Source organism: Harpegnathos saltator, unplaced genomic scaffold, assembly GCF_003227715.2.
Source record: "Harpegnathos saltator strain DR-91 unplaced genomic scaffold, Hsal_v8.6 scaffold252, whole genome shotgun sequence".
Taxonomy (NCBI): Eukaryota; Metazoa; Arthropoda; class Insecta; order Hymenoptera; family Formicidae; genus Harpegnathos; species Harpegnathos saltator.
Genome location: NW_020230042.1, coordinates 499,857 through 525,687, shown reverse-complemented (window position 1 = coordinate 525,687; position 25,831 = coordinate 499,857). Strand labels below are relative to the sequence as shown.

General features: G+C 39.3%; 4 protein-coding genes and 1 long non-coding RNA gene across 6 annotated transcripts; 3 read left to right on the top strand and 2 right to left on the bottom strand.

Moving 5' to 3' along the window:
- Window positions 1-139: 139 nt before the first annotated feature.
- On the bottom strand, window positions 140-627 carry LOC112588617 (uncharacterized). The gene is made up of 2 exons (XR_003112956.1): window positions 575-627; window positions 140-453 (listed from the first exon to the last, which is right to left on the bottom strand). It is a non-coding gene; the product is annotated as an uncharacterized LOC112588617 (long non-coding RNA).
- Window positions 601-3,748, top strand: LOC105187606 (peptidyl-alpha-hydroxyglycine alpha-amidating lyase 2). Of its 2 annotated transcripts, none has more exons than XM_011148547.3 (8): window positions 601-665; window positions 1,140-1,493; window positions 1,724-1,878; window positions 2,009-2,207; window positions 2,472-2,664; window positions 2,866-3,054; window positions 3,196-3,305; window positions 3,395-3,748. In XM_011148547.3, exons 2-8 carry the CDS (start codon window positions 1,347-1,349, stop codon window positions 3,503-3,505), a joined length of 1,104 nt encoding a protein of 367 aa, XP_011146849.1. In that variant the 5' UTR covers window positions 601-665; window positions 1,140-1,346; the 3' UTR covers window positions 3,506-3,748. The 2 variants fall into 2 exon arrangements, with proteins under 2 accessions (XP_011146849.1, XP_011146841.1); XM_011148539.3 differs by having other exon boundaries at window positions 654-776.
- A 6,382-nt stretch (window positions 3,749-10,130) lies between these two features.
- Window positions 10,131-13,304, top strand: morgue (modifier of rpr and grim, ubiquitously expressed). Its single transcript, XM_011147911.3, has 5 exons — window positions 10,131-10,314; window positions 10,791-10,913; window positions 11,033-12,147; window positions 12,295-12,466; window positions 12,869-13,304. The coding sequence occupies exons 1-5, from the start codon at window positions 10,150-10,152 to the stop codon at window positions 12,983-12,985; spliced, it is 1,692 nt and encodes a 563-aa protein (XP_011146213.2). The 5' UTR covers window positions 10,131-10,149; the 3' UTR covers window positions 12,986-13,304.
- Window positions 13,305-15,608: 2,304 nt separating this feature from the next.
- nvd (cholesterol 7-desaturase nvd) lies at window positions 15,609-22,229 on the top strand. The gene is made up of 5 exons (XM_011147908.3): window positions 15,609-17,536; window positions 17,941-18,119; window positions 18,902-19,068; window positions 19,954-20,132; window positions 21,239-22,229. Exons 1-5 carry the CDS (start codon window positions 17,450-17,452, stop codon window positions 21,935-21,937), a joined length of 1,311 nt encoding a protein of 436 aa, XP_011146210.1. The 5' UTR covers window positions 15,609-17,449; the 3' UTR covers window positions 21,938-22,229.
- A 64-nt stretch (window positions 22,230-22,293) lies between these two features.
- Window positions 22,294-24,289, bottom strand: LOC105187220 (cytochrome P450 6a2). The gene has a single exon (XM_011147909.2). The coding sequence runs from the start codon at window positions 24,135-24,137 to the stop codon at window positions 22,617-22,619; it is 1,521 nt and encodes a 506-aa protein (XP_011146211.1). The 5' UTR covers window positions 24,138-24,289; the 3' UTR covers window positions 22,294-22,616.
- Window positions 24,290-25,831: the final 1,542 nt, after the last annotated feature.

The following is a 25,831-nucleotide window of genomic DNA, read 5'->3' as shown; positions in this document are numbered from 1 at the left end:
GAAAGCGGTTTTCGCACAACCAAGACACTCAGAACTACGGCAGAAAGCAATATAGTTTCCATTAGCACACATCTACGAGAACACTTATGCTGCCAGAAAATTTATAATTACCATGTTACAAATAAAAACTCTTATTGTGATCACTATTAATAAAGTTCTGATGAAGTAATTTCCAATGTGATTCACATAGTCGCATCGCGTGGATCGCGCGGATTTTTAACGATTATTCACAATTGTTTGACAATTATACGTCAACTACGCGACGTGATGTCTTTCACGTCGCACACATATAATTTCCAGAAGCAAGACGAATTTATTTATTCGACGCACGTGTGTTTATCGCGATAGCGTTGATTTACAAAGCGGAGCGTTTGTTAAGCGCGTTTAATGTTTACGGGTGTGCGTGGCTGGACCGGACATTGCCACAGATTACCGGCAGTTATTGATTACCCTCTGTGAACAGAGATAAAAACTCTGACGTCAACGGTTTCCAGGATACGTCACCCAGCCCTCCTTTCCACTTTCCTGGGATAGTGACCAGGACACCTGCGCGCAATTATCGATTGGCGCCTACCTGTCGGATTGTGCCGAGGGGTCCTTCCCCGAGATCCTGAATCAGGCGCAGTAGATTTTAATAAGCGGTACTGGGCGCAACACAGCTGCCGGTGGTTATTTAATCGTTTGCACGCACTTTCCATTTTCTCACCGACGAAATCTCGGTTGCTCGTTCTCGCCTACGTCTGCATACGTCCTGCATTGAAGCTTCCATTTATTGGGTCAGTCAAAAGAGTTTGGTTCGATAGCTCAGTAAAATTTGAATTTGCTGCATCCGGATAAGAAGAAATTATTCTTCGAGCAAAATTAATTGTCTTCCTCGATTGTCTTTGTACGATCCTTTTTCGGTATTTTATCGTAAAATATTCGGTGACTGACTTGTTGATCACCGAAAAAAGCGGAAAATCGAACGAGCCTTGAGCGGTGAAGTGACACGAAATAATTGATACTGCCAAATACTACTGCCGAATAAATGGGACGGCACGCTGCTAACTTCTCTAAATCGTCCGCGTTGAATTTGCTATCGAGCTTGCTATTGCGCCCGCTAAATGTCGAGATTCTGAATGTTTTGTTTGTTTTGCTAGTACTGCGTCACGGCCAATTAATCGATTTCATTCGAATCTGTTGCGTCAACTGCGATGTCACGCTCGAAAATTGTGACAATTTAAATTCGACGAGCGCCTGCGCGTGCTATCGATTCAGCCCTTCGCGGCTCGGATACAGTCGGAGTCAGCTGCGAGACTTACGAGAGAGAAGAGAAACGAGAGAGAGAGAGAGAGAGAGAGAGAGAGATGGCGAATGAGCACAAGCAGTCGCTGCGATTTCTTTTGGTGCTTGTAATAGTGTTATTCAAGGGAGTCACGTCCAACATCGACAACGAAGACTTCAAGGAAAATAGTTATGGAGGGTTCAACGAAGGGTTCTACAACCCCTTTAATGTGTGTATTAAACAATACTACGTTACAATAACAAATCGCACTAGTTGCTGTAGCGTTACCGCCGATCGTGACAACGTTTCAACAAACTGCAAAGAATAATCCGAAAAATGTGCGATCTTGAAGATCGCAAATTGTCACGATGTCTAAACAACACGATGAAAAAAAAAAAAAATAAAGACGGTATCTGCGTCCCGACGGTGAATTTGACGGCTTATTTTGTCATTAAGCAGGATCGATTTCCGGAGTCCTACGACGCGCCGTTACATCCCATCGAAAATCACCTCTGGCGAAGCCCCGAAAATCTCGGCGAGATCTCCGGTGTCGCCGTGGACCCGTCGGGGAAACTCGTAATTTTTCATCGCGCGGATCGAGTATGGGATTACTAGTAAGAATCGTCGATCATAGTCCATAGAAAAAAGAAATTGAATTTTAAAGCGGCGAAGAGTGGACAGTGGACCGAGATCACCCTCAAGGCATACATTTATTTAGGAGCGATTTGCTTTCACGCTTTTTAGCACATTCGACGAAAACGCGGAGTACCAAGAGAAGTACAGGGGTCCTATTCGTGAGAATGTTGTACTAACACTAAATCCCAACACCGGTGATGTTATTCGCGCTTGGGGAAATCTAACGTTTTATCTGCCGCACGGAGTTCACGTGGACAGCTTTGGAAACGTATGGCTGACCGACATCGCACTTCATCAAGTATTCAAGGTATGCAGAGAAAGCCATGTTAAAAGATGATGAGAAACATCTCTCGCCGGTGTGTATTCAATATATGAATATATTGAAACGCGAGTATATAAACAAGCTTCCAATGAAATAACATTAACAAAGAGTTAAGTGAGTTGACTGAGAAGTTAACGAAAGACGTCGTCCAGTAAATGTCTATTAAAATATCTTGCGACAGATTTTCTTATTTTCTCATTGATTATTTCTGCCGGAAGTATTCATACAACTTAATTATATAACTTACAGTATTCGGCTCACGGAGTCCCTCGGTTGGTCCTCGGCCAAAGATTCGAGCCTGGGAGTGACTTGGAGCACTTTTGCCAGCCAACATCGGTCGCGGTTGCACCCGGTGGCGAAATAGTTGTCGCGGATGGATATTGCAACAGTAGAATAATGCTTTTTGACTCAAGAGGCAATCCCAAATACAGTATCGGCGAACGTGCGTTTAACAGAGTTAATATTAAATCCAACAAACTTCATAATTCATCAATATCCAGTTCATCTGAGATTCTCAGATTTACAAATTAACAAGAGCGATTGAAAATAATGCATCGCAATTTATATGCCATTTGCCTTCCTCGATCGTTTCGAAAACTGATAAGTTGCAGCAACAAAACAAAGTTATTCTTTTTGCATTTAGATTGGGTGTCTCTAAAAATTCCACACGCCCTGACAATTTTGCCGGACAGGCAAGTGTGCGTGGCCGATCGCGAAAACTCAAGGATCGTGTGCATGAACGTGGGACTCTCCGGCACGAAACAGTATCTCGAACTTCCGTACTCGATTCGCCATCGACAGTTTGACCGCATCTATGGAATCGCGTCATACCGTAAGTGATCCAACAAGAAAAATCCGAAATATTAGAATCGTATATACCTTGACTGCTCTTTGATATTTAATTTTTTTAAAAGTATGTAAAAATTTCGTAAACTCGAAGCACAAGTATCTTTATTACTGTCGATAATTTAAGATGGAATAATTTACGCTGTCAACGGCGTGACATCCAGAAGCAAATTACAGGGCTTCACGATCGAACCCATAAATCGGAGCGTAATAGGATTTTGGGGCCCGGAGTCTTCGGTACATAAAATTTACATTTTAATTGTATATTTCTGATACTGTTTATACACCGTATTATATTTTTATACGATTTATATTATATTTTCTAGCCTTTCCTGAAGCCTCATGCCATCGCCATTTGCCCGAACGGTACAGCTCTCTATGTTTCAGAGATCGGACCTAACAGAGTGTGGAAATTTGATCTAGTACAAACTCAGTAACGTAAAAGTTAAACATCTAATGTAATAATAGCCGGAATTTATCGCCTAATATCTACTTGATCCTAGGAGATATCAGAAATCGAGTTCTCGAAAGGCAACAAAATCAAATGCACTCCTCTTCCATTACCTCATTAGCGATAATCCAATGTACAGAGTATTTGGTAGTAAGTGTCAATCAATACACGTGCTAATATTCTTTATTGAAAACTAAAGTCTTATCCTAACAGACGATTGAAAGAAGAATTATTTTTACCAATTGTATATTTATGGGATACAAATAGTTTGGAAAATTTTATCTTCAAAAATTTTCAAGCGAACCTTGCTCTTGATAATATTTTGTCGCTCGGGGAATATTTGCCAAAATATGTTATATTTGTCGAAGGTTAAACAAAAAGTTTGAAAAAAAAATAGATTAAAACTGAATTTTAATAAAATATACGTGCGTATGTGTGTGCGTAAAAATAATTTTGCTTTAGTTTTCAACAAGGAATATCATCTACTAAATATTTTGTACATCATACAAACAATATAGTTATCCAGGTAGTACAAGGATATCTTTAGGAAATCCAAAAAATATACAAAAACAATATGGCGCATATCCTGTGGAGATACTATATTATATAATCCTTTATAGGTATATACATAAAATTATTATCAAAGATTTTGGTAATAACATTTTGGCATGATTTACAAATGTGCCAGAATAACCTGAATAACCCGAATAATCTTAAGGATGTCTTGTACTACCAAGATGGTAAGAAAATTACTAAATGTGAATCGCGCATTAATCATGGTTAATTAATCCAGATATTGATGTAATTCAATCTAAAGATTTTATCTTCAAAATTTATAACAGATGAACTGACTAATGGCAATTAGAATTCAGACAGGAACAAAAAGATTGTTTTTGTACTTATATTTTTAGCTAAATGTTACACTCACATCGCCTTAAATATTTTAATGTCTTGCCATCTTAAGATCTATATTTTAATTAAAACTGTTGTAAACGTTACAAATAATCTATCAAGAAATCTACGTAAATATATTATACGTATGTCAGTTTTCATGTGCGTAGATTCATTGTGTGTACGTGTGTTCCAAACATAACACGCGATAAGACAATGCGCCCTATTTTTGTAATGTATAAAATGCTGAAAGAATAATCCGCATTATATGTGTATAAATATCTATATGTATATAGATATCTAAATATGTATATAAAAGAACAATATCAATGTATAATTACAGCTAATTCGTTATTGAGTCGAGCTATTTTTAAATGAAAGTTTTCTCAACTCCCTCTCTCTCTCTCTCTCTCTCTTTCTTTTACATATGCATTTCTATACACATTTTTGTAAAAAAATTGCATCCTCTAATTATTATCCGAATTATTATCTCTTAAATTAACGCAGATAAATGAACGATTCGTATGAATTTTTACTTTTCTTATAGAGAAATGAAAGAGTAAGTCAGTACCGAAAATCGAATATCGATTAATACCATAAATCGGTGTCAAAAAATTGCCTACGTGTAATGACAGTTTGTTCTTATTTTTCAGGTACATATCCCTCTAATCTTATTCAACAAATTAACTCAGATAAACGAACGATTCGTATGAATTCTTTTTTCTTATAGAGAAATTAAAAGAGTAAATCAGTACAGAAAATCGAATATCGATCAATACCGTAAATCAGTGTCAGAAAATTGTCCAAGTACAATCACAATTTGTTCTCATGTTTCAGATATTTATCCCTCCAATTAACTCGGATAAACGAACGATTCGTATCAATTTCTTTTGTCTTATGAAAAAATGAGAAAATAAATCGGTACCTAAAATCGAAGACCGATCAACATTTAATTTATTCATCAAAATAACGCGGATAAATGAACGATTCGTATGAATTTTTTTTCTTACAGAGAAATTGAAAGAGTAAATCAGTACCGAAAAGCGAATATCGATCCGAATACCGTAAATCAGTGTCAAAAAATTGTCCAAGTGCAATGACAATTTGTTTTCATTTTTCAGGTACTTACCCCTCTAATCTTATTCAACAAATTAACTCGGATAAACGAACGATTCGTATCAATTTCTTTTTGTCTTATAAAAAAATGAGAAAATAAATCAGTACCGAAAACCGAAGACTGATCAATATTTAATTTATTCATCAAATTAACGCGGATAAATGAACGATTCGTATGAATTTTTTTTCCTTATAGAGAAATGAAAGAGTAAATCAGTATCGAAAATCGAATTTCGAGTAACACCATAAATCAGTGTCAAAAAATTGTCCAAGTGCAATGACAATTTGTTCTCATTTTTCAAGTACTTACCCCTTTAATCTTATTCAACAAATTAACTCGGATAAGCGAACGGTTCATATCAATTTTTTTTGTCTTATAAAAAAATGAGAAAATAAATCAGTACCGAAAATCGACGACCATTCAATATCTAATTTTTTCATCAAATTAACGCGGATAAGTGAACAATTCGTCTGAATTTTTTCTTTTCTTATAGAAAAATGAAAGAGGAAATCAGTACCGAAAATCGAATACCGATCAATATCGAATTTATTCATCAAATTAACGTGGATAAACAAACGATTTGTATCAATTTTTTTTCTTTTATAGAGAAATCAAAGACTAAATCAGTACCGAAAACCGGATATTGATCAATACTATAAATCAGCGTTAGAAAATTGTCTAAGTGCAATGACAAGTTGTTTTCATCTTCAGGTACTTACCCCACTAATTTACTCGACAAATTAAGTCGGATAAAAGAACGATTCGTATCAATTTTTCTTCTCTTATAAAGAAATTAGAGAATCAGTCAGTACCGAAGATTGAAGACCGATCAATATTTAATTTATTCATCAAATTAACGCGGATAAATGAACGATTCGTATGAATTGTTTTTTCTTATAGAGAAATGAAAGAGTGAATCAGTACCGAAAATCGAATATCGATCAATACCGTAAATCAGTGTCAAAAAATTGTCCAAGTGCAATGACAATTTGTTCTCATTATTCAGGTACTTACCCCTCTAATCTTATTCAACAAATTAACTCGGATAAACGAACGATTCGTATCAATTTTTTTTTGTCTTATAAAAAAATGAGAAAGTAAATCAGTACCGAATACCGAAGACTGATCAATATTTAATTTATTCATCAAATTACCGCGGATAAATGAACGATTCATATGAATTTTTTTCTTATAGAGAAATGAAAGAGTAAATCAGTATCGAAAATCGAATTTCGATTAATACCGTAAATCAGTGTCAGAAAATTGTCCAAGTGCAGTGACAATTTGTTCTCATTTTTCAAGTACTTACCCCTCTAATCTTATTCAATAAATTAACTCAGATAAACGAACGGTTCGTATCAATTTGTTTTGTCTTATAGAGAAATGGAAGACTAAATCAGTACCGAAAACCGGATATTGATCAATACTATAAATCAGCGTTAGAAAATTGTCTAAGTGCAATGACAAGTTGTTTTCATCTTCAGGTACTTACCCCACTAATTTACTCGACAAATTAAGTCGGATAAAAGAACGATTCGTATCAATTTTTCTTCTCTTATAAAGAAATTAGAGAATCAGTCAGTACCGAAAATTGAAGACCGATCAATATTTAATTTATTCATCAAATTAACGCGGATAAATGAACGATTCGTATGAATTGTTTTTTTTTATAGAGAAATGAAAGAGTGAATCAGTACCGAAAATCGAATATCGATCAATACCGTAAATCAGTGTCAAAAAATTGTCCAAGTGCAATGACAATTTGTTCTCATTATTCAGGTACTTACCCCTCTAATCTTATTTAACAAATTAACTCGAATAAACGGACGATTCGTATCAATTTTTTTGTCTTATAAAAAAATGAGAAAATAAATCAATACCGAAAATTGAAGACAGATCAATATTTAATTTATTCATCAAATTACCGCGGATAAATGAACGAGTCGTATCAATTTTTTTCTTATAGTAAAGAAATGAAAGAGTAAATCAGTATCGAAAATCGAATTTCGATTAATACCGTAAATCAGTGTCAGAAGATTGTCCAAGTGCAATGACAATTCGTTCTCATTTTTCAGGTACTTACTTCTACAAGTTAGGATTTGATAAAAAAAAAGTCTTTCCCGAGTCGAAATATTAATTCTACATTAATCCTGCAAATTGCATCCAATTTGAAAAATCAGTGCAGAATATCTAGATGCGCAATAGTGAACAAGCTTTGTCCTACCTGAACGTTACATCTGGCTACTCTCGCAGTCTCGCCCATGATGAGTCTTCAACAGCGACGTATTCCGCAGTTATTTAATACTCGTTTATCTCGGTAATGTATATGTACTTAATCCTTATATTCTTAATTAATAAATGAGCAATTTTTGTTGATGTTGATTATATATTCGCTTAACAGCGCAAGAAAGAGAACAAAGATAAAAACGTAAATAGAACTGCCTTTGTTAGAACTGCGCGTGAGATAAATATATAAGGATTAAATAATCATATAAGAATTAGAGGAAATGGGAGATGAAAAACACTTTATTCTCATCATTCTTAACGTTCTTTTCTCCTTTTTTCTTCTCTTTTTTTTCTTTTCTTTTTTCTAATAAGAATGATGAGAATTGTAGCTCTCAAAAGAGCTGAAGCTGCAAAAAGACAACGGTTATGTCTAATAATGCTGTTTCACTAATAGAGATTTTAATTCAGATTCGGTACAATAAGAAAGATAAACAAGAATGAGAAACGGACATTCTAGCAGATTCTAAACGAAAACAGCAATCTGAGCATTATTAGACGAATAAAAATCAACACTTGTAAAATTTATATCAGATTCTAAGATCATTATTCATAGTTTTCTAAATTATGTGCAATTTTTCGTTGAGAACATAATAAAAAATTTGTATTCATAAACCTTAGCTTGCCTCAGCAACCTTGCTTGAATAGACATTCATATTTTATGAGAAAAGAAAAGTACAACTCATGTTACGTGAAATTAGGTTAACGAATAATCAAATCTCAAGCTATTTTATCATTTTTCAGATGGTAAACTATGAATGCTGATCTAATTTCGACTCGGATATGTCCTTACTTCGAGTAAGGTCCGTTAAAATCAGAAAAATTCTGCGTAATAATTACTCGAGGTACCTCGAATACCATACATGATGTATCGCTGTTCACGTCTCTCGGCGCGCTCCAAGTCCTCTCTCCATCCTGGCTTCTCGATCCGACGTCTTCCTTCTGGTTACTCCGTCGCAGCACCCCCGGATACTCCATCGTAGCACTGGCGACGACACTGACTCTAGCTCTAACACTCGCGCAAGTAAGATTCGGACAAAGAAACGCGTATTAACCGACATTCGTACTCTGCGTCGCGGTATGCGCGTCGTTCGTCGGCCCGAGGCGCAATGTCCTTTCCGCAATCACGGAGTCATATATAAATATACGAAACCAAACAATCGGGAAGGCACGGTTACCCCCCACCAGTCGCTGACCTTGCCGATCAGTGTTGATGCCTGCGTCGTCGCCGTTAGCTGAAAATGAAAACAACTCGTGTTTTCAAAGCATGCCTGTGAGAGACTCGCTTCAAACTTCACAATACTTATTTACGTCTGTTCCAAGAATCATATTACGTCGCATTCAAACTGTCTCTATTTTGACATGACATACACGAGATCTGCGATCGCATCATTGATCTTTCTTTGGACAAGAAAATCCTGAGAGGAACGCTGTTCGAGAATATCGCATTTTATGTTTCAGGTGCCTTGCAGATTATCGAGTCCGATCAGGGACAGATCAGGGAAAGTATGAATGCGTCGCTATGAATAACACCGTGGGCACGGAGTACTCCAAGTCAATCATGTTACACGTGAAACTTACGTATATTTAATTATTATTATTAACATCCACACGCGCGGATCGAGACGTGCGAGTGTACAGATCGGCGTTACCTTTTTTCTCAATTTTTCTTTTACGTGGGGAAATCCTCTGATTCAACCTATATGTTTGAATACTTTAGAAAAATAATCGATCCTTCAGAAAAAAATCGAAATCGATATATAAATCGATTACTACGCATCTAATACCTCGTCTACAATAGAAGTCGTAGAGTCGTAAGTCGTAGAAATTGACCAATCATAGTCCGGTAAGAGAAAAATAATCGACCGCGATTGGTCAATTTGTACGACTTACGACTCTAGGGGTGCGTTCCGTTTCACGCATATGTGCGCATTTTTATAGTATACGTGACATAAACTATAGATAAATGCGCGCATATACGTGAAACGGAACGCACCCTATGACTTCTATTGTAGACGAGGTATAAGGTTGCATTCCGATATTCACTATCAGCACTGAAAATCTATAGTAAATGTGACACAAACTATGTATCTTCAGTACTGTCAGTAATATCGGAACGCAGCCTAAAGCCAGCGGCACACGGTGCTTGTTTTCGTGCTGGATTGCTTGCTGGATGAAAATACTGCGTTCTGATTGGTGCATTTCCATCCATCTTCGGAAATGTACCAATCACAACGCAATATTTTCATCCAGCAAGCAATCTAGCACGAAAACAAGCACCGTGTGCCGCTGGCTTAAGCCCCGTGTGCCGCTGGCTTAATTGTACCGAATTTCACTCAATGCGCAATTGTAGCAAAATGGCTGGCGATCAAATTGTTGATGGTTCGCAAAACGGAAATAATGAAAAAATAAACGAGAATGGTGACCTGAATCTCAATTTAAATTTGGAAGACGAATTTGTCGAATTAGTCGAATACATCCCGTGTCCAGAATTTCAGTTCTCGGTGAGATATTTCTGTCTCCATTTATATTTTTATGTTTTATTGATATTCGCAATAATTTATACAAATTTATGTTAATAGCAAACTTTTTTATGTTTTTATCGCGAAACATATATTGGACGGTTTCTGTATACTTACTATTTCTGTATACTTACATTTCTGTACAGGTTATTCTGTGCATATTCTCTATTATATTCATATATGCATGATAAATTTGATTGTTGATGTAAACAATTTAATTTTTAGTTGACTTAACATGATCAACATTTTATATTACACAAATTATAAATATATTATACATATAATAAAGATTGTAACACATATTCTATATAACATAATCATTATCCTTGGTATATATTTGTTAAAAGATTGACTAAACTTATAATTGAAGTTTTTGTTTCTTATATATATTATATAACATTATATTTTATGTTTCTACAAAGATATCTATATGTTATACATAACTCTTTAAATTTCAGACATCGGCATGTTATATTTGTAACGGATATTATGGACCATGTTTTGAAGAACCAGTTTGTGCGACGTGTCATGCATTCCTATTTCCAAATGATGTTTTACTACAGGTTCCAATTTTCAGTGAGGTATAATTTAATCAATTTCTGGATAACGTGCAATATATTACTACTATTTAATGATATTGCTAAAGTATATGAATGGTGACAGTGACTTTGTTAATCTTGTATACATGAATTTAAAATAGAAAACAGATGATGAAGATTCAGGAAATGATGAGCCAACTGATCTCTATTATAACCATGAAAGGAGGACCAGTCAACAGCAACAAAACTCTCCACAAAGCATCAATCCTAATGTACCAAGCACACAAAACACATCCAATCAGAATGCCAATGTTTCCCGCAGATTACCTTCATATCAAAATGTAGTGCCTCGATACAATTATCATGTATTCGTGAACAACTCAGACAGCAATCTCGTTGACAAATGTTTACCAGGGTCAGTGCAGAATGTATCAGCTGATCGTGACAATGTCGCTCTAGATTTGCAAGATGCGATCTGTCAAGTGTCGGATGCGTTCTGTCGACCTGTGAGAAATGTTTGTCATAGATATTGTACAAACGGCCAAAACGACCAGAATGCGACGCATCATGCACCGGATCTGGTAGAAGAAGATTTACAGAGCCCAGAAACATTTGCACTGAGCGAACACAATCAGAACAACGAGAACGCAGACAATGCGCCACAATATCAGTGGAATTATAGAGTATACGACGATGTAGGTGAGCCGTCGCGGCCGTACAATTTGTCGGAAAGACTGGAGATACTATCGAATTATAAACACATCGAGCATGAGCCCATCAACGAACCGGGTCTAGTAGAAAGATTACCACCCGAGGTGTTACTGGCCATCTTCTTGTATCTCGATGATATCAGTCTGTGGTCCGCAGCGAATGTCTGTCGACGCTGGTGTGGCCTGGTGTCAACGCATGTGACGCAGTCGCAATGGAAACATTACGTGAAGGTGCGTTGGCCTCTGTACAAACCCATCGGCTATATCAAAGACTGGTATAAGGTATACGATTATTTGGCCTCGTCGGCGCCGTGTCGAACATGTCTGGCCCATAGTACTTCCTTACACACAAAACTTAAGGATTGGGGCCCGAGACTGGAGGAAAACTCTTGGCGAAAGAACAGGCTGCGTAGCGAATTGAAGAGTCTTAGAATTGATCCGCCCGAGGGAATCGAAGCGGTACCGCTCGATAAAATGTGTTGCCATTGGCAGGCTACCATCACAGGGCCAGTGGGCAGTCCGTATGAGGGTGGATTGTTCTACCTCTACTTAAAAGTACCACTAAGGTATGCATAGGTGTACGCTAAGTTATGCCAAAATAATCCTATTTTCTTTCAACTGCAAATACTGTCACTCTAACGTGTAATCATGATTACAAAATAAGGCGAGAATGTACCATCTCCATTTTTAAATAATTCTTCCATTTGTCTTAGTTATCCTATGTGTCCGCCTGTGGTCAGATTTTTGACGAAGATACTTCATCCAAATGTGTCTAGACACGGAGACGTTGGTATAGATTCCATACATCACAATTGGTCATTAGCTCTCACAATATCCAAGGTTCTCATTAGTGTACAAAGTCTGCTCACAGATCCGTATTGTCAAGTAAGTATTCCGAAATTAATATATATATATTTGCGAAATGAATATCGAATATATTAAATAAATGTAAATACATATAAGCAAGTAGAAGCCAACAGGCATGTACGATCCGTAGATCGTACGATAACGTCGTATTTTTTATGTTGATTTAGATAACAAAGCTGTTGAAATTTTATCTAGACATTCTTTAAGCGAAACATAAATAGCAACCGAGTAGAAGCTACTGTTTGCGATCCCATCTATACTGTCTAACATCATCGAAGTTATATATTCATCTCCTTTATTTACGATCATTTAATGTTAGATTTATCATTAAGGTTCTTTTCTCTTGCAAACAAATTTCCATTTTATTTATTTATTATTGTTCGAGTTAACGCTAATGTGAAATTATACATGATATATTAGGTGTGCATGGAACCGGAACTCGGAGAGATGTACATGAATGATCGCGAGAAGTTTGAGGAAGTTGCCAGGGCATGGACATGGAGGTACGCAATGCATGACGTTGTAACACCGCTGTAGTGCTCCAACTGTATAAATCGTAATTAATCCATGTAATTAGTATATAATATCTAAATATTAGTGCATATACATACACATACATATATACGCGCGCGTGCATACACACACACACACACACACACACACACACACACACACACACACACAGATGTTACATCAGCAAATTATTTAACAACTTGACAATGACTTGTGATATATTGTGCTAAATATACTAAAAATAAATGTATATTTAGAAATTATTTGTTAATCGCAATATAATGCACTAGCAAAACAGATCATTTTGTATCTGAGAATTCATTATAAAATATATACGCATCGATATCTCTCTCATATATCGTTATTTCAGCCTTCATTTTCTTATTCATAGTAGTAAAATTATAAGCACTCAATAAAAATTCTATGTGTGAGTCTGGGGCAATGAGTTTGCAATAAGTATTCTTTGATTTCTTTTCTTATAATTTTACTCGGAATTAACGGATGTTGAATATAAAAATTTTCAAAACATTTCCAGAAAATATGGAATACATATCAAGAAACGGTTCACGGTAGTATCTATATTTGCGCGTAACTGCGAGTTGAAACGAGGAGATATTTATATCTCAATAATGGCTGAACCGATCGAGGTTTTTTTTTAATTCTAATCAGTTTGGCCTTTTTTTCGAACTTGAGATTGAAGTTGTCATCAAAATGAGCTGCTGCGGACGGAGATGTAATTTTACTGATTTAACGTCTAATCGATTTATAATCGCGAGAAATTCCATCGTCATCGCGTATTTATAATAGCGTATTAGCGTATCGATTGTGTCCGTTGGCAGTTAATATTTATCCACTGCGTAATTACACAGCGAGATGACATTCTTGCAAGTTTTTGTTGCGATAAAATATGCAAAAAGCTGCATAAATTATGTATTATATCATAAATTATTTATTATTTATTATATCGATTTCCATGTGATGTCAAGAGAGGGAGGTTTTTATGCGATAATTTGCAGCACGAAATGAATCGGCTAGTAGTGATAAACGTACTAACACCTTATGATACGTGTATATCTCGCTATACAGCAGAGAAAATCCGATAACACGGTTATCGAAAGAAGAAATCAAATATAACCGTGCGTATTATAAGTATCGGGCAGCTGCAAAATTTAATCCACAATTGAAACTTATCGTCGAAATTAATCGCATCAAACGTGATTAATAATGAAATTCCGCGTAACGCAACTGCCGAAAATTACTGAAAACTTTATTGATTGTGAATTACATAAACAAATGGTGTTTCCCTCGAAATAGTCCGTTTTAGTATATGTATACACACACACACACACACACACACACACACACACACACACAAACGTGGAAAAAGGAATATCTGTGCTTACGTAAAAAATCGCATTTTTCAGCAACTTGACGTAAAGATTATTGCCGAATATGAATTCAGCGAAATTTTACCGGTATCAATTCTTGACTCGAGATATTGAAAGATGATCGTGCCGTATCTCCGATATCACAAAGTGTCAATTAAGCATTCTCTCTAGTTCGTGAAGTTGCTCAAATATTTAGGCTGTGGTCACGCAATAAGACACGCGTTATCTGTTCTATGACTGACATGGCTTTTATAATATAAGCACAGCTCTCATTACTGATGTATCGTCGAATAATATTATAGTGCGGTTGTACCGAGTGGCCGCATTACAATTTCGGACAGAAGCGACTTCGAAATGAAGTGAAAAAAGGATAGATAGACACAAAACATATTTATTTTGCTCTAGTATAGAATTTATTTAAGACACACAGAAAGAATATAATAATTCATTAATTTCTAACTTTGAACAATTGGGTAATGATAAAACTTAGATATCAACACTAAGAAAGTGAGAAAAAAATAAGATAAAGGACAGAATAAAAAATTAAATCTACGCATAAAGCGCGTGAAGAAATGAACACGATAATTTTCTCTCATAACACGAAATAAAACAAGGATATATACATATATATATATTGTGAAGCAATAATTTCTGTTTTACAAAGCAATAGGTTTTTACGCAGCAATCATTGCGATGAGCTAGATGTACAGATCTTGATCGCATTGGACAAAAAGTTCCAGAAACAGATCGCTGCTACGTTGTATGTGTGCAAAAAGGACTTTCTTTTTTATAAATTTCGATTCCGAAGAATCGACGAAGCAACGATGAATCGATGTATCGTGTATCGATGGGAGAAGGCAAGAGAAGTGTGTGTGTGTGTGTGCGTACGTTGATAAATGGAAAAACGTGCCATTTCCCCGGAGTAACTTGACAAGGGCCGCTATCGACACCGACGATCTTTCGAGCGATGGAGTTCCGTCTCGCTGTGCGTTTGAATAATTAATTCTTTGTCTGCCGCGTGCGTACGTACGTATGTGTGTATATTGACGACGCACCACATTACCGTCGTTCAGGATTACGAGATTACCGCCTCAAGATTACGTACGCTTGTTCAGTATGCTTGAGATAATCAGATAGAATAGACCGACGAATTTTTAAATTGCAAAGTAAGCGGGGTTGCTGGAAAGTTTTCTTCGCCTATGGTACTCTATTCTTCAGAAGAAAACAAAATATTTGCTTTGTATTATAAAAGTTTATCTAATTTGTTATCAACTTGCGGACATGCATGCGTTATTGTCCTGAGGAGTTGTCCTAAACTTGATGTACTGAAGCGAGTCCTAGGAAAGTGTTATCGCTAACACACCGACTTCAACCTTCACTATCGCAGAGGGAAGAAAGTCCGTCGGAAAAATACATCTCATCTCCCCGTCGCGATCACAAGCGACCGCACTCGCTACTCGCGTCGTTGTCCAGTAACGTTTGCGGAGACCGCAAACATCGAAAATACAAATGCAAATCCTCGCGCTAGAGCAGAGATATGTTAAGCAGGCCGATGGACAAGCGGACAGACGACGAATATACGGACGGGCGTATGAGCCCGTCAAGCATCGAGTGGATCGATATACAAGCTCGATAAACGGAGACACGACGATCAGCCAACCGTCCGGCAGCCTCCTCACGACCGAGAAGAGGAAGAAGGAAGAACAAGACAGGGGGGGAGTCGCGGCGACGCACGGTTTTAGATTCTATGATAGGTGGACACGAGAGAGAGAGAGAGAGAGAGAGAGAGAGAGAGAAAGAGGAGAGAGAGAGAGAGAGAGACATTGCGGAGCGCTCGGCGGAGCGTCTCCGATGCCGTGACCGAGCATACATAATCGACTGGTGACCGTTTACGTGATATGCCGAGCCGGCGAGTCGAGCTAATCGCGACTCCATGCGACGCGGCGCGCCGGGTCGATGTGCAATTTGAAGAAACGCGCATTTCGATAGATTCGATCAGTCGATAGGCCGACGTCGACCGGCGATCCAGCGGCATATATAAACTATGGAAGGACTTCCCGTGCATTTCAGTCGTCCGAAAAGCCATCCTGACCGACGGATCTCTCTTCTTTCAGACGAATACGCGCCTCTCTCTCTCTCTCCCTCTCTCTCTCTCTCTCTCTCTCTCTCTCTCTCTCTTTCTCTCTCTTATCCCGGCCCTTTTGCTTCCTCACGCACCGAGCCCTAATTCCCTTCTCTCTCTCTCTCTCTCTCTCTCTCTCTCTCTTCGCTCTCTCTGCCCTTGCTCGCTCGCCCTGTCCGGCCCACCTCGCGCGCCCGTTCTCACCGTGTGTCTCTCCCTCTCGCACGTCGGCAGCGGCTCCGAGAGAGCGGCCACCGCGATGTGTTCTTCGGCCTCTACGTCGCTGCTCGTCCCTATCCCTCCGGCTGTAGGTCTCCTCGCATAAGCTGACGCACACGCACGTGCGTTACATACTAACTATATATCGGGTACTCTCCTCACTCCCTTTTCGTCTTTTCTCAATCTCTCCTTCTCTCGCCCTCTCCCTCTTGTTCATCACGCTCTCGTCCTCGTCCTTGTCCTGTCCTGTCCTCGTCGGGAGTCCTCCTAGCCCTTTTTTGTCCCATTCCCGGCGAAGGCTTGCGCGCGTCTTCTTCTTCTTCTTCTTCTTCTTCTTCTTCGTCGCCGGTAGCTTCTTCTCCCCTCGCCCCCTTCCTCCCTTCATTCTTCACCCTTCCTCCTGCGTCGCACTCTTGCTCCTTCTCTCTCTCTTTCTCTCTCTCTCTCTCTCTCTCTCTCTCTCTCTCTCTCTCTCTCTCTCTCTCTCTCTCTTTTTAACCCTGTCTCTGACTTCTCTCGTCTCGCTGCTCCTTCCTCGCCATTTCGCTTCTGGCCGTTTTGTTTTGCACCGCGCTCCACAATCTCGTTCCACGTTTATCTCGCGCGCTCTTTTTACGTGCGAGACCCTTGCGCTGTACACACGTAGACGAGCCGAGGACTCGCGAGGCGCGTACTGCCTCCACCCGTCGAGGTAGTGATATCGGGAGAGAGACGTCTGGAGAAAGCCATCGAGAAAGCCACCGGAAGAACAGGACGACGATGCTGGGATGGTACGTCGGGATCGCAGCCACCCTGCTGGCCCTTCTCGTCTACGTGGCGTACTTCTTCAAATTCAACTGGGTCAAGGTGAGTAATAGAGCAGGTCTCGTGCGACCTTAGTAGGACAGCCTGAGAAGCTTTCGAGTAGCATCTCTTTCCCGTGAAAGATTGTTGAATTAAAGGGCTGAATTCAGATCACCGTTACGATTCACGCTAATCGCAGTCAGCTCAATCACCACATTTCACTTGTGTAACTTGCCAATCATGAATAAGGCTTTTAATTGGTGACGTATCCGACAACTCTGGAGCTTCCCGCACGGACATGTGGCTAGTGAGCGATTGGTTTCCCGTTCATAAGCGGTTCATGTACGTATGGCAAGCGTATGGAACCCATATCGAAATTTCTAGCGAATTACTTTGATCTCGCTCGGGTAGATTTGTTCTCACGTTTAGACAGCGCCTCCAAGATCGCTTCAATATTTATGTTAAAGGACATGAGAGATCAGACTAAGTCGCAACGGCACGGCGGCATAGGACCGAAAAATCGGAAAGTGGGTAAATTACCGCCGGTCTATCCCAACGGATGGTTCGCCCTACTCGAAAGTTCGCAGATAAAAAGAGGTCAAGTGAAGCACGTGTCCGCCCTTGGCGAGAATTTCGCGGTATTCAGGTATGTCAGAATGCAGAAATTTCCCTTGACAGACGGAGCAAAGCCTCGACAACGCTGTCGCGATCGGGAAGGGTTGGTTATAGGAACAAAAGTCTAACGAGTGTTTGCAGTAAGAAATAAAATTTGCAATAAGAGATAAGAGCGAAAGTAGTTACGCGTTAAAGCACGAAGCGAAGACTTCCGGCGAGCGTGTCCAGACAACAATGTTATCAAAAAAAGACTCTCTAAAAGATATCTCACTTTTAAACCCGATCACTTAGAGGCGCTTCAAAAAGATGACACGAAGATGTCGGAATGTTATTCGATATGCGCTGTTTTTCGCAAGCAGAAAGATATTACGAAAATTGAAAATTGATTTCTCAAATCAATACTGCAGCATATTATCGGAGATAAATGATAACGCTAACAAACGCTATCACATCACTAGTGGTAACGTCGTACATTATACGCGCTATCTTGTTGGTCGCTCTTACGATACCTTTCGGAGGACAAACTTTTTTGTACACCTGTGAACATTTCAATCTGACATTGTTTCTAGCTTATGCTCAGCAGGGGGTGTTTCTTTTAGAGTTCCGAAGTCGCATACCTTGAAACGTCTTAGAGATATATAAAGATACAACACTCGAGGGAAAATATTTCAGTTTTGATCGAATCTTTTTTTTAACGTAACGATAACTCCTCTCGTCTTTACGGCTCTCTCGAAAGTATGTGACTTCGACACTTACGAGAGATAAAATATCGTGTACTCTTTAATTATATAATATTTGATCAACTTTTTAAAGGACCGAAAAAGGCACTGTCAACATTTTAGACGCGTACTGCCCGCATCTGGGGGCAAATATGGGCGAGGGCGGCCGCGTGAGAGGAAATTGCCTGGAATGCCCGTTTCATAATTGGTTATTCCGGGGAGAAGATGGTTACTGCGATAGCATACCTTATGCAGAAAAGGGTATTGATTAAGTCTCCCGTATATATTCCCGTTGCACGACGTTGCTCGATATTTACCCTTTCGGTCACGGAGCTTACCGCCTTGAACGGAACGTCCGAGCCGTGTTTTTGTACCCTAAAACTACATTCCTGCATCCGCGATAACTGTTTGCGCAGTTTGAAACACGTGCCGAATTCGTACGACGCAAATATTTGCACCTGGATCAGACGTTTGCCGCGTATTGTAATTCCACGAGTCGTGTCTCGTTTGTTTGTTAACTGATTTCTTGTTATTCTTATTCGTCTATTTTGCTGTACATTGAAAACTATTTTTAATAGGGAGCTCCTGAAACTGAAAGAGTTAAATATAATTAATATATATATATATATATATCTGGGATATAATTCAATTCGTAAATTATTAACTTATACACACACACACACACACACACACACATACACACACACAAACATTGGTGGATATAATTTACTTTTTTTTCTTGTTATACAATATTACTCCTCCTTTATATGTTATAATTATTTTTACATATTACATGAAATTGAAATCTTTGAAATATATAAATTTTCGTGTAAGATATGTATACTGAAAATTAATAACGATGGAAAAATATTCAATTCGGGATTATCACGAGTGCCGATTCCTCTCTACGACAATGTAATAAAATTTATGCGTGGTAAAATAACGATACGAAAAAACGTACGTAATTACAAACTGGTAGCAACGTATTGTGCGTGTATTTGCAGCTTCGAAAAAGGGAATTATATTACTAACTCGGGTTATCATAGAAATAGAATAAAACACGCAACTACTTACCGGCGCATCCAGGGCACTCCTCGCACATATCGTGTATTTCTTCCTTTTTCTTCTATATACGCACGCGCGCAGTGCCGCACATCGCGCGGACGAGAGTATGGAAGTGCTGCGAAGTGAACCAGATTATCTTCGTTTGGTATCACGCCGAGTCTACCGAACCTGACTGGCGACCGCAGCCGCAGATGTGCATCGCCAACGGGACATGGCGTTTCCAAGGCCGCAATGAGTTCCTGATAACATGTCACGTACAAGTATGTCAATAGCGTCTTCTTTAATACGACGAACGCTCCTCCGTCACACCATCGATGTAATTATCATGGAAACTAGAATCAAGGATACATCGATCGTGCCGCACGATCACCTGACGAGGCAACCAATCTCCTTCTATCAATTTGGAGTTTCACTTTGAATTGCGCCCGCGAGGAATATTCGCAAACTGTTCTCCCCAGCGATCCTGATGAGACTTGACGAATCTGCGGCCCGTTTAAAAATCCTCTTTCCTCTTTCCTCTTTCGCGTTTCTTTCTGGTGTCGCGATTCTGGTCTGGATGTTCCAATTCAACGTAGGTAACAAGCCTTCCCTGGAACGCACTTCACGTATGTGCTTCTTGAGATTCACTTTCAGTCTTTATCGCTGTCTGCTTATAGAAGATAAAGCCAGCTCGTGTCTTGAAGTTGCAAAACGCAGCGTTCCTTTCTATGCGTATGTTTACGTAATTAGACATTAGACTTTGATTACGAAAAATGATTTCATACGTCAATTCGTCTGCGAACAGAACGAAATATGATTTTTTATCTTCATTACTTACTTCATATATCATGCATCGTAATTTCATGACGATTAGAAGGGAGCGATTTGCGAATATTCTCCGTCTTGATACTCGACACTAACTTGTATTACGTGCTGATGTGACTTTACGTGTTCCCAGACTGCTATTATGCTGTCGTACACGGGTCAGTTGCATCGACCGCATCATAACTAGCAGTTGCTAATTCGGGCAGAGCATAACTGCAATGGATATCGGCCTCCTTGATTGCAGCCTCCATGATGAATACGACGGAAAGCTATGAATCGTCCTTTCAGATTTTCGCATGTGAAGGTAAATTACTTTCTAAAGGACTTGAATAACGAAAGAGCGAAAGAGAAACGAAAAACACGGAGATCAGATCTTGACACGGGGATTCACTGTTGCAAAGTGCGATTTACGTAAAACTTCGCGTACGGCAAATCATCGCACGTGTAAACGTGCTGACGTGGGAGCAAAAAAGAAAATACGCTTCATTCTTAACTCCAAATGCAAGCCTAGACCTCGACTCGGGAATAAGATCTTCTAACACCCATCGATGCATTTTGACAGGACATAGCCGAGAATGGGGCTGATTATGCGCATCTTAGCGCGGTACACGGGCCGGCGATGTTCCTCACCGGCAACATCCTTTGGCTGGCTCGACACTCGTGGACCAACGCGTTGTGGCGGCCGCAATGCTCGTACAAGTCCTCAGAGACGGACACGGACGTGGACGTGGATGCTGACACGGGGGTGCAGATCAAGCTGAACGACTCGTCGATCCACTCAATCTCAAACGGCAACGGCAATCACCTGACGGAGATCACCGAGAACGGTAACAAGAGAGCGAAGCATAAGGCCAGCATGCAGCTGCACCATAGCCTGATCTTATTCGAGCGCTTCACCGTCCTCGGCTTGAATGTGAGTGTCGAGCAGATCGGCCCGGGCTACGTCGAGCTCATGATCAACACGTCCTTCGGACCGATGTGCATACTGCAGACGGTCACACCGCTGGAGCCGCTGCTGCAGCGAGTCACCCATCAGATATTCTCACCACCCTTGTTAGCACCCTACGCCAATTTGGTGTTCTTGGGCGAGTGCCTCATGTTCGAGCGGGACGTCGCGATATGGAACCACAAGAAGTACGAAAGACAGCCGACTTTGGTGCGCGAGGACCGCACTATCTTGGAATATCGTCGGTGGTACTCGCAGTTCTACTCGGCCAACAGCCCGACTTACCAGACGGCCATGAATAGCTTGCAGTGGTAGTAATGTCGCGACCTTTGTACACACGCATTCATACGCATGACAGCGCACAAACTTCATGTAATTTTCGTAATTGACGTGGTTTTTCTGAAAGTGACATCGCGGTGTTCGCCTATGTACGGCGGTGTCACACCGAAGAACGTATATCTGTCTATGCACCTGCTGGATTGTGAAACGATTACTTAAGATGGACGTTGACAGAAGCGTACAATAATTTACAAAATGATGTAAAGAATATTTGCTTTTACGAGCGTGTAAATATTGCTTAACAGATAAAATTCCTATTAATCCTTTATTTCTTATCGATGTTTGTTTCTCTTCGTGTCAAGTAGTCGCTGGTATTTTAACGATATCAATATCAGAAAACTGGATTGGAATATACTTTTATGTATATTTCTTTGCCAGTATGACACGTGACACATGACATTGGATAAGGATTATTAAAAGACTATCAAATAATTTTTCCGTCGTAATTTCAAACGAATATTATTTTCTACGCGAGCAATGCACACGTGGAGATTAAATATTTCAATTCGAGCTCTATTATGAATGTTTAATTTTTACAAGAACAAACGGAGTATCCGACAGTAAAAATAAGCATTATAAACTGGTAATAACCAACCAACTCTACATCTGTCGATACAAATTTATATTTTAACTAACTCTTTTCTTTAATTTAACGTTAAATACGCTTGACAGAAACCCATATCCCGCCAATGACTGCTGTCAGAAAACTGCCAGGCTGCATCTTCAATGGCTCCTGGGTCTTCGGCGAAATCTCCAGAGCATATTTTCTTATGAAAGTCGCCAAGCAAGCTTTTACTTGCAGTAATGCCATCCTCATGCCCACGCAGATTCTCGGTCCCTCGCCGAACGGCAGGAAGGTGAACTTCTTGATCATCGCCGTTCTATCCGCGGCAAATCGCTCGGGATCGTAAGTGTTTGCATCGGGCCAGTACTTCGGATCTCTGTGCAATCCGAAGACAGAGATGAGAATCTTCGTTCCCGGTTTCACACGATAATGTAGTCCGTCCGAGCCCGTCAGCTCAAACTCCTCGGTGCAGACTTTGGCCATGGCACCACCCGAGGTGTAGCATCTCTGCGACTCACTGATCACCTGATCCATATACGTCATCTCCTTGAGCGCCTCGTAAGTCAATTGCCCGTCGTACTTGCTGAATACGGTTTCCACTTCGTCGCGAAGGCGTTGTTGGATGAGTGGATGTCGGGCAAGCTGATAAGAGATGAAGCTCAAAGTAATACTGGACGTGTCGTAACCGTCGGCAAAGAAGGAGAAAGCGTGGGCCGCGAGGAGACCCTCATCGATCTGCTTGCCTTCAGTTTTCTCCAGGTCCACCATCAACTGTAAAAAGTCGTTTCTACGTTCGATCTCTTGTCGTCTGATGTGCAGCACCTCCTTCACATTTTTGCGAAAGAAGCGATCCACGTGCTTAGGCACGAACGGCATCCGCAGGATCTTATTGATCTCGGGCAGGAAGAAGTTGAGTGTCTGTACGATCTTGCCAAGAGGCGTCGGGTCGAATACCAATTTTCCCATCGTGACGAACGATGCCGGGTGATTCTCGCCATCGAAGCAGAAACCCTCGATGCCGAGGCTTGCGTTGGCCACCACCTCGCCAGTGTATCTAGAGAAGAGAGTCCTCATCTCGAACTCCATCGCGCCGTTGTTATCGCTCAGTATTCTATCTAGGTAGTCGTCGAACTTGTTGCAAACTTGCTCGACGCTGGTGTACAACATTTTGATCCGTTTGCCAGTAAAGGCGTGAGTCAAACGTTTACGGAATGTGAACCACGGCTCGCCGGAGGCAAAGAAGGGATTCACCACGAAGAGAGGATCGAGATGTGGGTCCACTTTCAGCATATTCTCGGAGAAGCTCGCAAAATTCGACTGCATCACCGTTTTCACCAATTCCGGGTCGCGTAACACCAGCGCGGGCTGTGTTTTATCGTAGAAACCGACCATGCTATGTTGCGGATGACTCTCGTAGATGTGTCGAATAAAATCAGCTAAGCTCATCTTCAAAGACACCACTGGCCACATATGGCCGAACACGGGGAGAACTCCCTTCGCGCACGGAACGCCATGATTGCGCCAATAATTATAATTTCTGGTTAGATAAAGGTAAAATACGCATGCTACGATGAGCCCTCCGAGCAGTAAAGAGAGAAGTATGGTATCCATTACGGCTTATTTTCTTCAGGAAGTACACAGTAACTAACTTCGGTCTTGCCGACTTCTCAACAACAACTGATAGCTAAAATGATTCGCGTAACGAATCAGATGCTGTCGTTAATTATTTTTATCGTACAATATATATATTATCGCATCTTATCGCCCCCCGTACTTCGCTTCGATAATCGCATTGCCATTCTTACAAACTTATTGTGATAATTTCCAACTGGAATATTAGTCTTGTGCTTATGGCACGCCGTTTTACTTTTTAATGGCATAAAAGATATTCAGCATAATGTAAAAGTTCCAAATAAAAATTACTACATAAAAATTATGTTTTAGTCTTTTAAAATATTATTATGTCACGACATAATAATAATTCGGCAAATTATAATTATATGCCCACATAAGAAAAATACCGCATTTCTATTATGTCCCGATATAATTATAATTCATCGATTTATAATATTATGCGAAGGCATAAATATAATACGTTGAATTATAATTATATAAGTACATAATAAGAATGTACAAAAATAATTATTATTATGTCGTGACATAATATTAATTCCGGTATTCTTATTATGTCGGCACAATAATAATTCCGAATTTTTAATATGCCACGACACAATAATAATTCTGAATTTCCATTATGTACATAATGGAAATTGGGATTTATTATTATGTACATAATTGAAATTCAGAATTATTATTATGTCCCGACATAATCAGAATATCGGAATTATTATTATGTCGTGACATAATATTAATTTGGGACATAATAATTCCGAATTTTTATTATACCGTGACATAATAATAATTCCGATATTCTGATTATGTACATAATAGAAATTCAGATTTATTATTATGTGTGTACATGATAGAAATTCGGAATTATTATTATGTTCCGACATAATAAGAATACTGGAATTAATATTATGTCCACGACGTAATAATAAGTCCGAATTTCTATTATGTACGAGTTATTATGTACGAGTTAATATTAATTCGGGTATTCTTATTATGTCGGAATTATAATAATAATTCCGAATTTTTATTATGCCGTGACATAATAACAATTTCGAATTTCCATTATGTACATAATGCTAATTCTGAATTTTCATTATGTACATAATGGAAATTCGGAATTATTATTATATCGTGACATAATATTAATTCCGATATTCTTATGCTCTCGTTTTTCTAATGTAATTTTTAATATTTCATAATTGTTTCATATCATGTAATTTCTTATATTTCATGTAATTTGTGATATTATTAGGTGCGCCTAAAGAAACATTGGCCAAATTGAGAATCTGTACGGAACATTTTCCAGAAAATATAGTACAGCCTTATGGGTCTAGGCGACGCCTGACCAATAATGCTGTACCAACATTACATTTGCCTTTAAATTTTGAACAGCATATTGATATTAACGTTAACGATAATATTTGTGAGCATGTTAGTGTAGTAGAAAATGTTCCGGACAATTCTACTTTTGTGCCACTGCCCATGTATAAACATGGGTGAAGGGACTGCAGCAAGAAAAAATGAAGAAGAAGAAAAAATCTATGTTTTAAGAAGAAACTTGAGGACACAACGGAAGATGTTGCACAATAGGAAGAGGATTATTTATCACCAGTATCAGAGGGAGTCAACAGACTGCGACGTGGGAATACATGGGATGACATCACGAAGGACGT

Coding starts and splice junctions, on each gene's coding strand:
- LOC105187606 (XM_011148547.3), top strand. CDS start 1,347: ATGGCGAATGAGCACAAGCAGTCGCTGCGATTTCTTTTGGTGCTTGTA. Junction 1,494..1,723: donor GGTTCTACAACCCCTTTAAT/GTGTGTATTAAA, acceptor GTCATTAAGCAG/GATCGATTTCCGGAGTCCTA. Junction 3,055..3,195: donor CTATGGAATCGCGTCATACC/GTAAGTGATCCA, acceptor CGATAATTTAAG/ATGGAATAATTTACGCTGTC.
- morgue (XM_011147911.3), top strand. CDS start 10,150: ATGCGCAATTGTAGCAAAATGGCTGGCGATCAAATTGTTGATGGTTCG. Junction 10,315..10,790: donor GTCCAGAATTTCAGTTCTCG/GTGAGATATTTC, acceptor TTTAAATTTCAG/ACATCGGCATGTTATATTTG. Junction 12,148..12,294: donor TACTTAAAAGTACCACTAAG/GTATGCATAGGT, acceptor CATTTGTCTTAG/TTATCCTATGTGTCCGCCTG.
- nvd (XM_011147908.3), top strand. CDS start 17,450: ATGCTGGGATGGTACGTCGGGATCGCAGCCACCCTGCTGGCCCTTCTC. Junction 17,537..17,940: donor TCAAATTCAACTGGGTCAAG/GTGAGTAATAGA, acceptor TTTATGTTAAAG/GACATGAGAGATCAGACTAA. Junction 18,120..18,901: donor GAGAATTTCGCGGTATTCAG/GTATGTCAGAAT, acceptor AACTTTTTAAAG/GACCGAAAAAGGCACTGTCA.
- LOC105187220 (XM_011147909.2), bottom strand. CDS start 24,137: ATGGATACCATACTTCTCTCTTTACTGCTCGGAGGGCTCATCGTAGCA.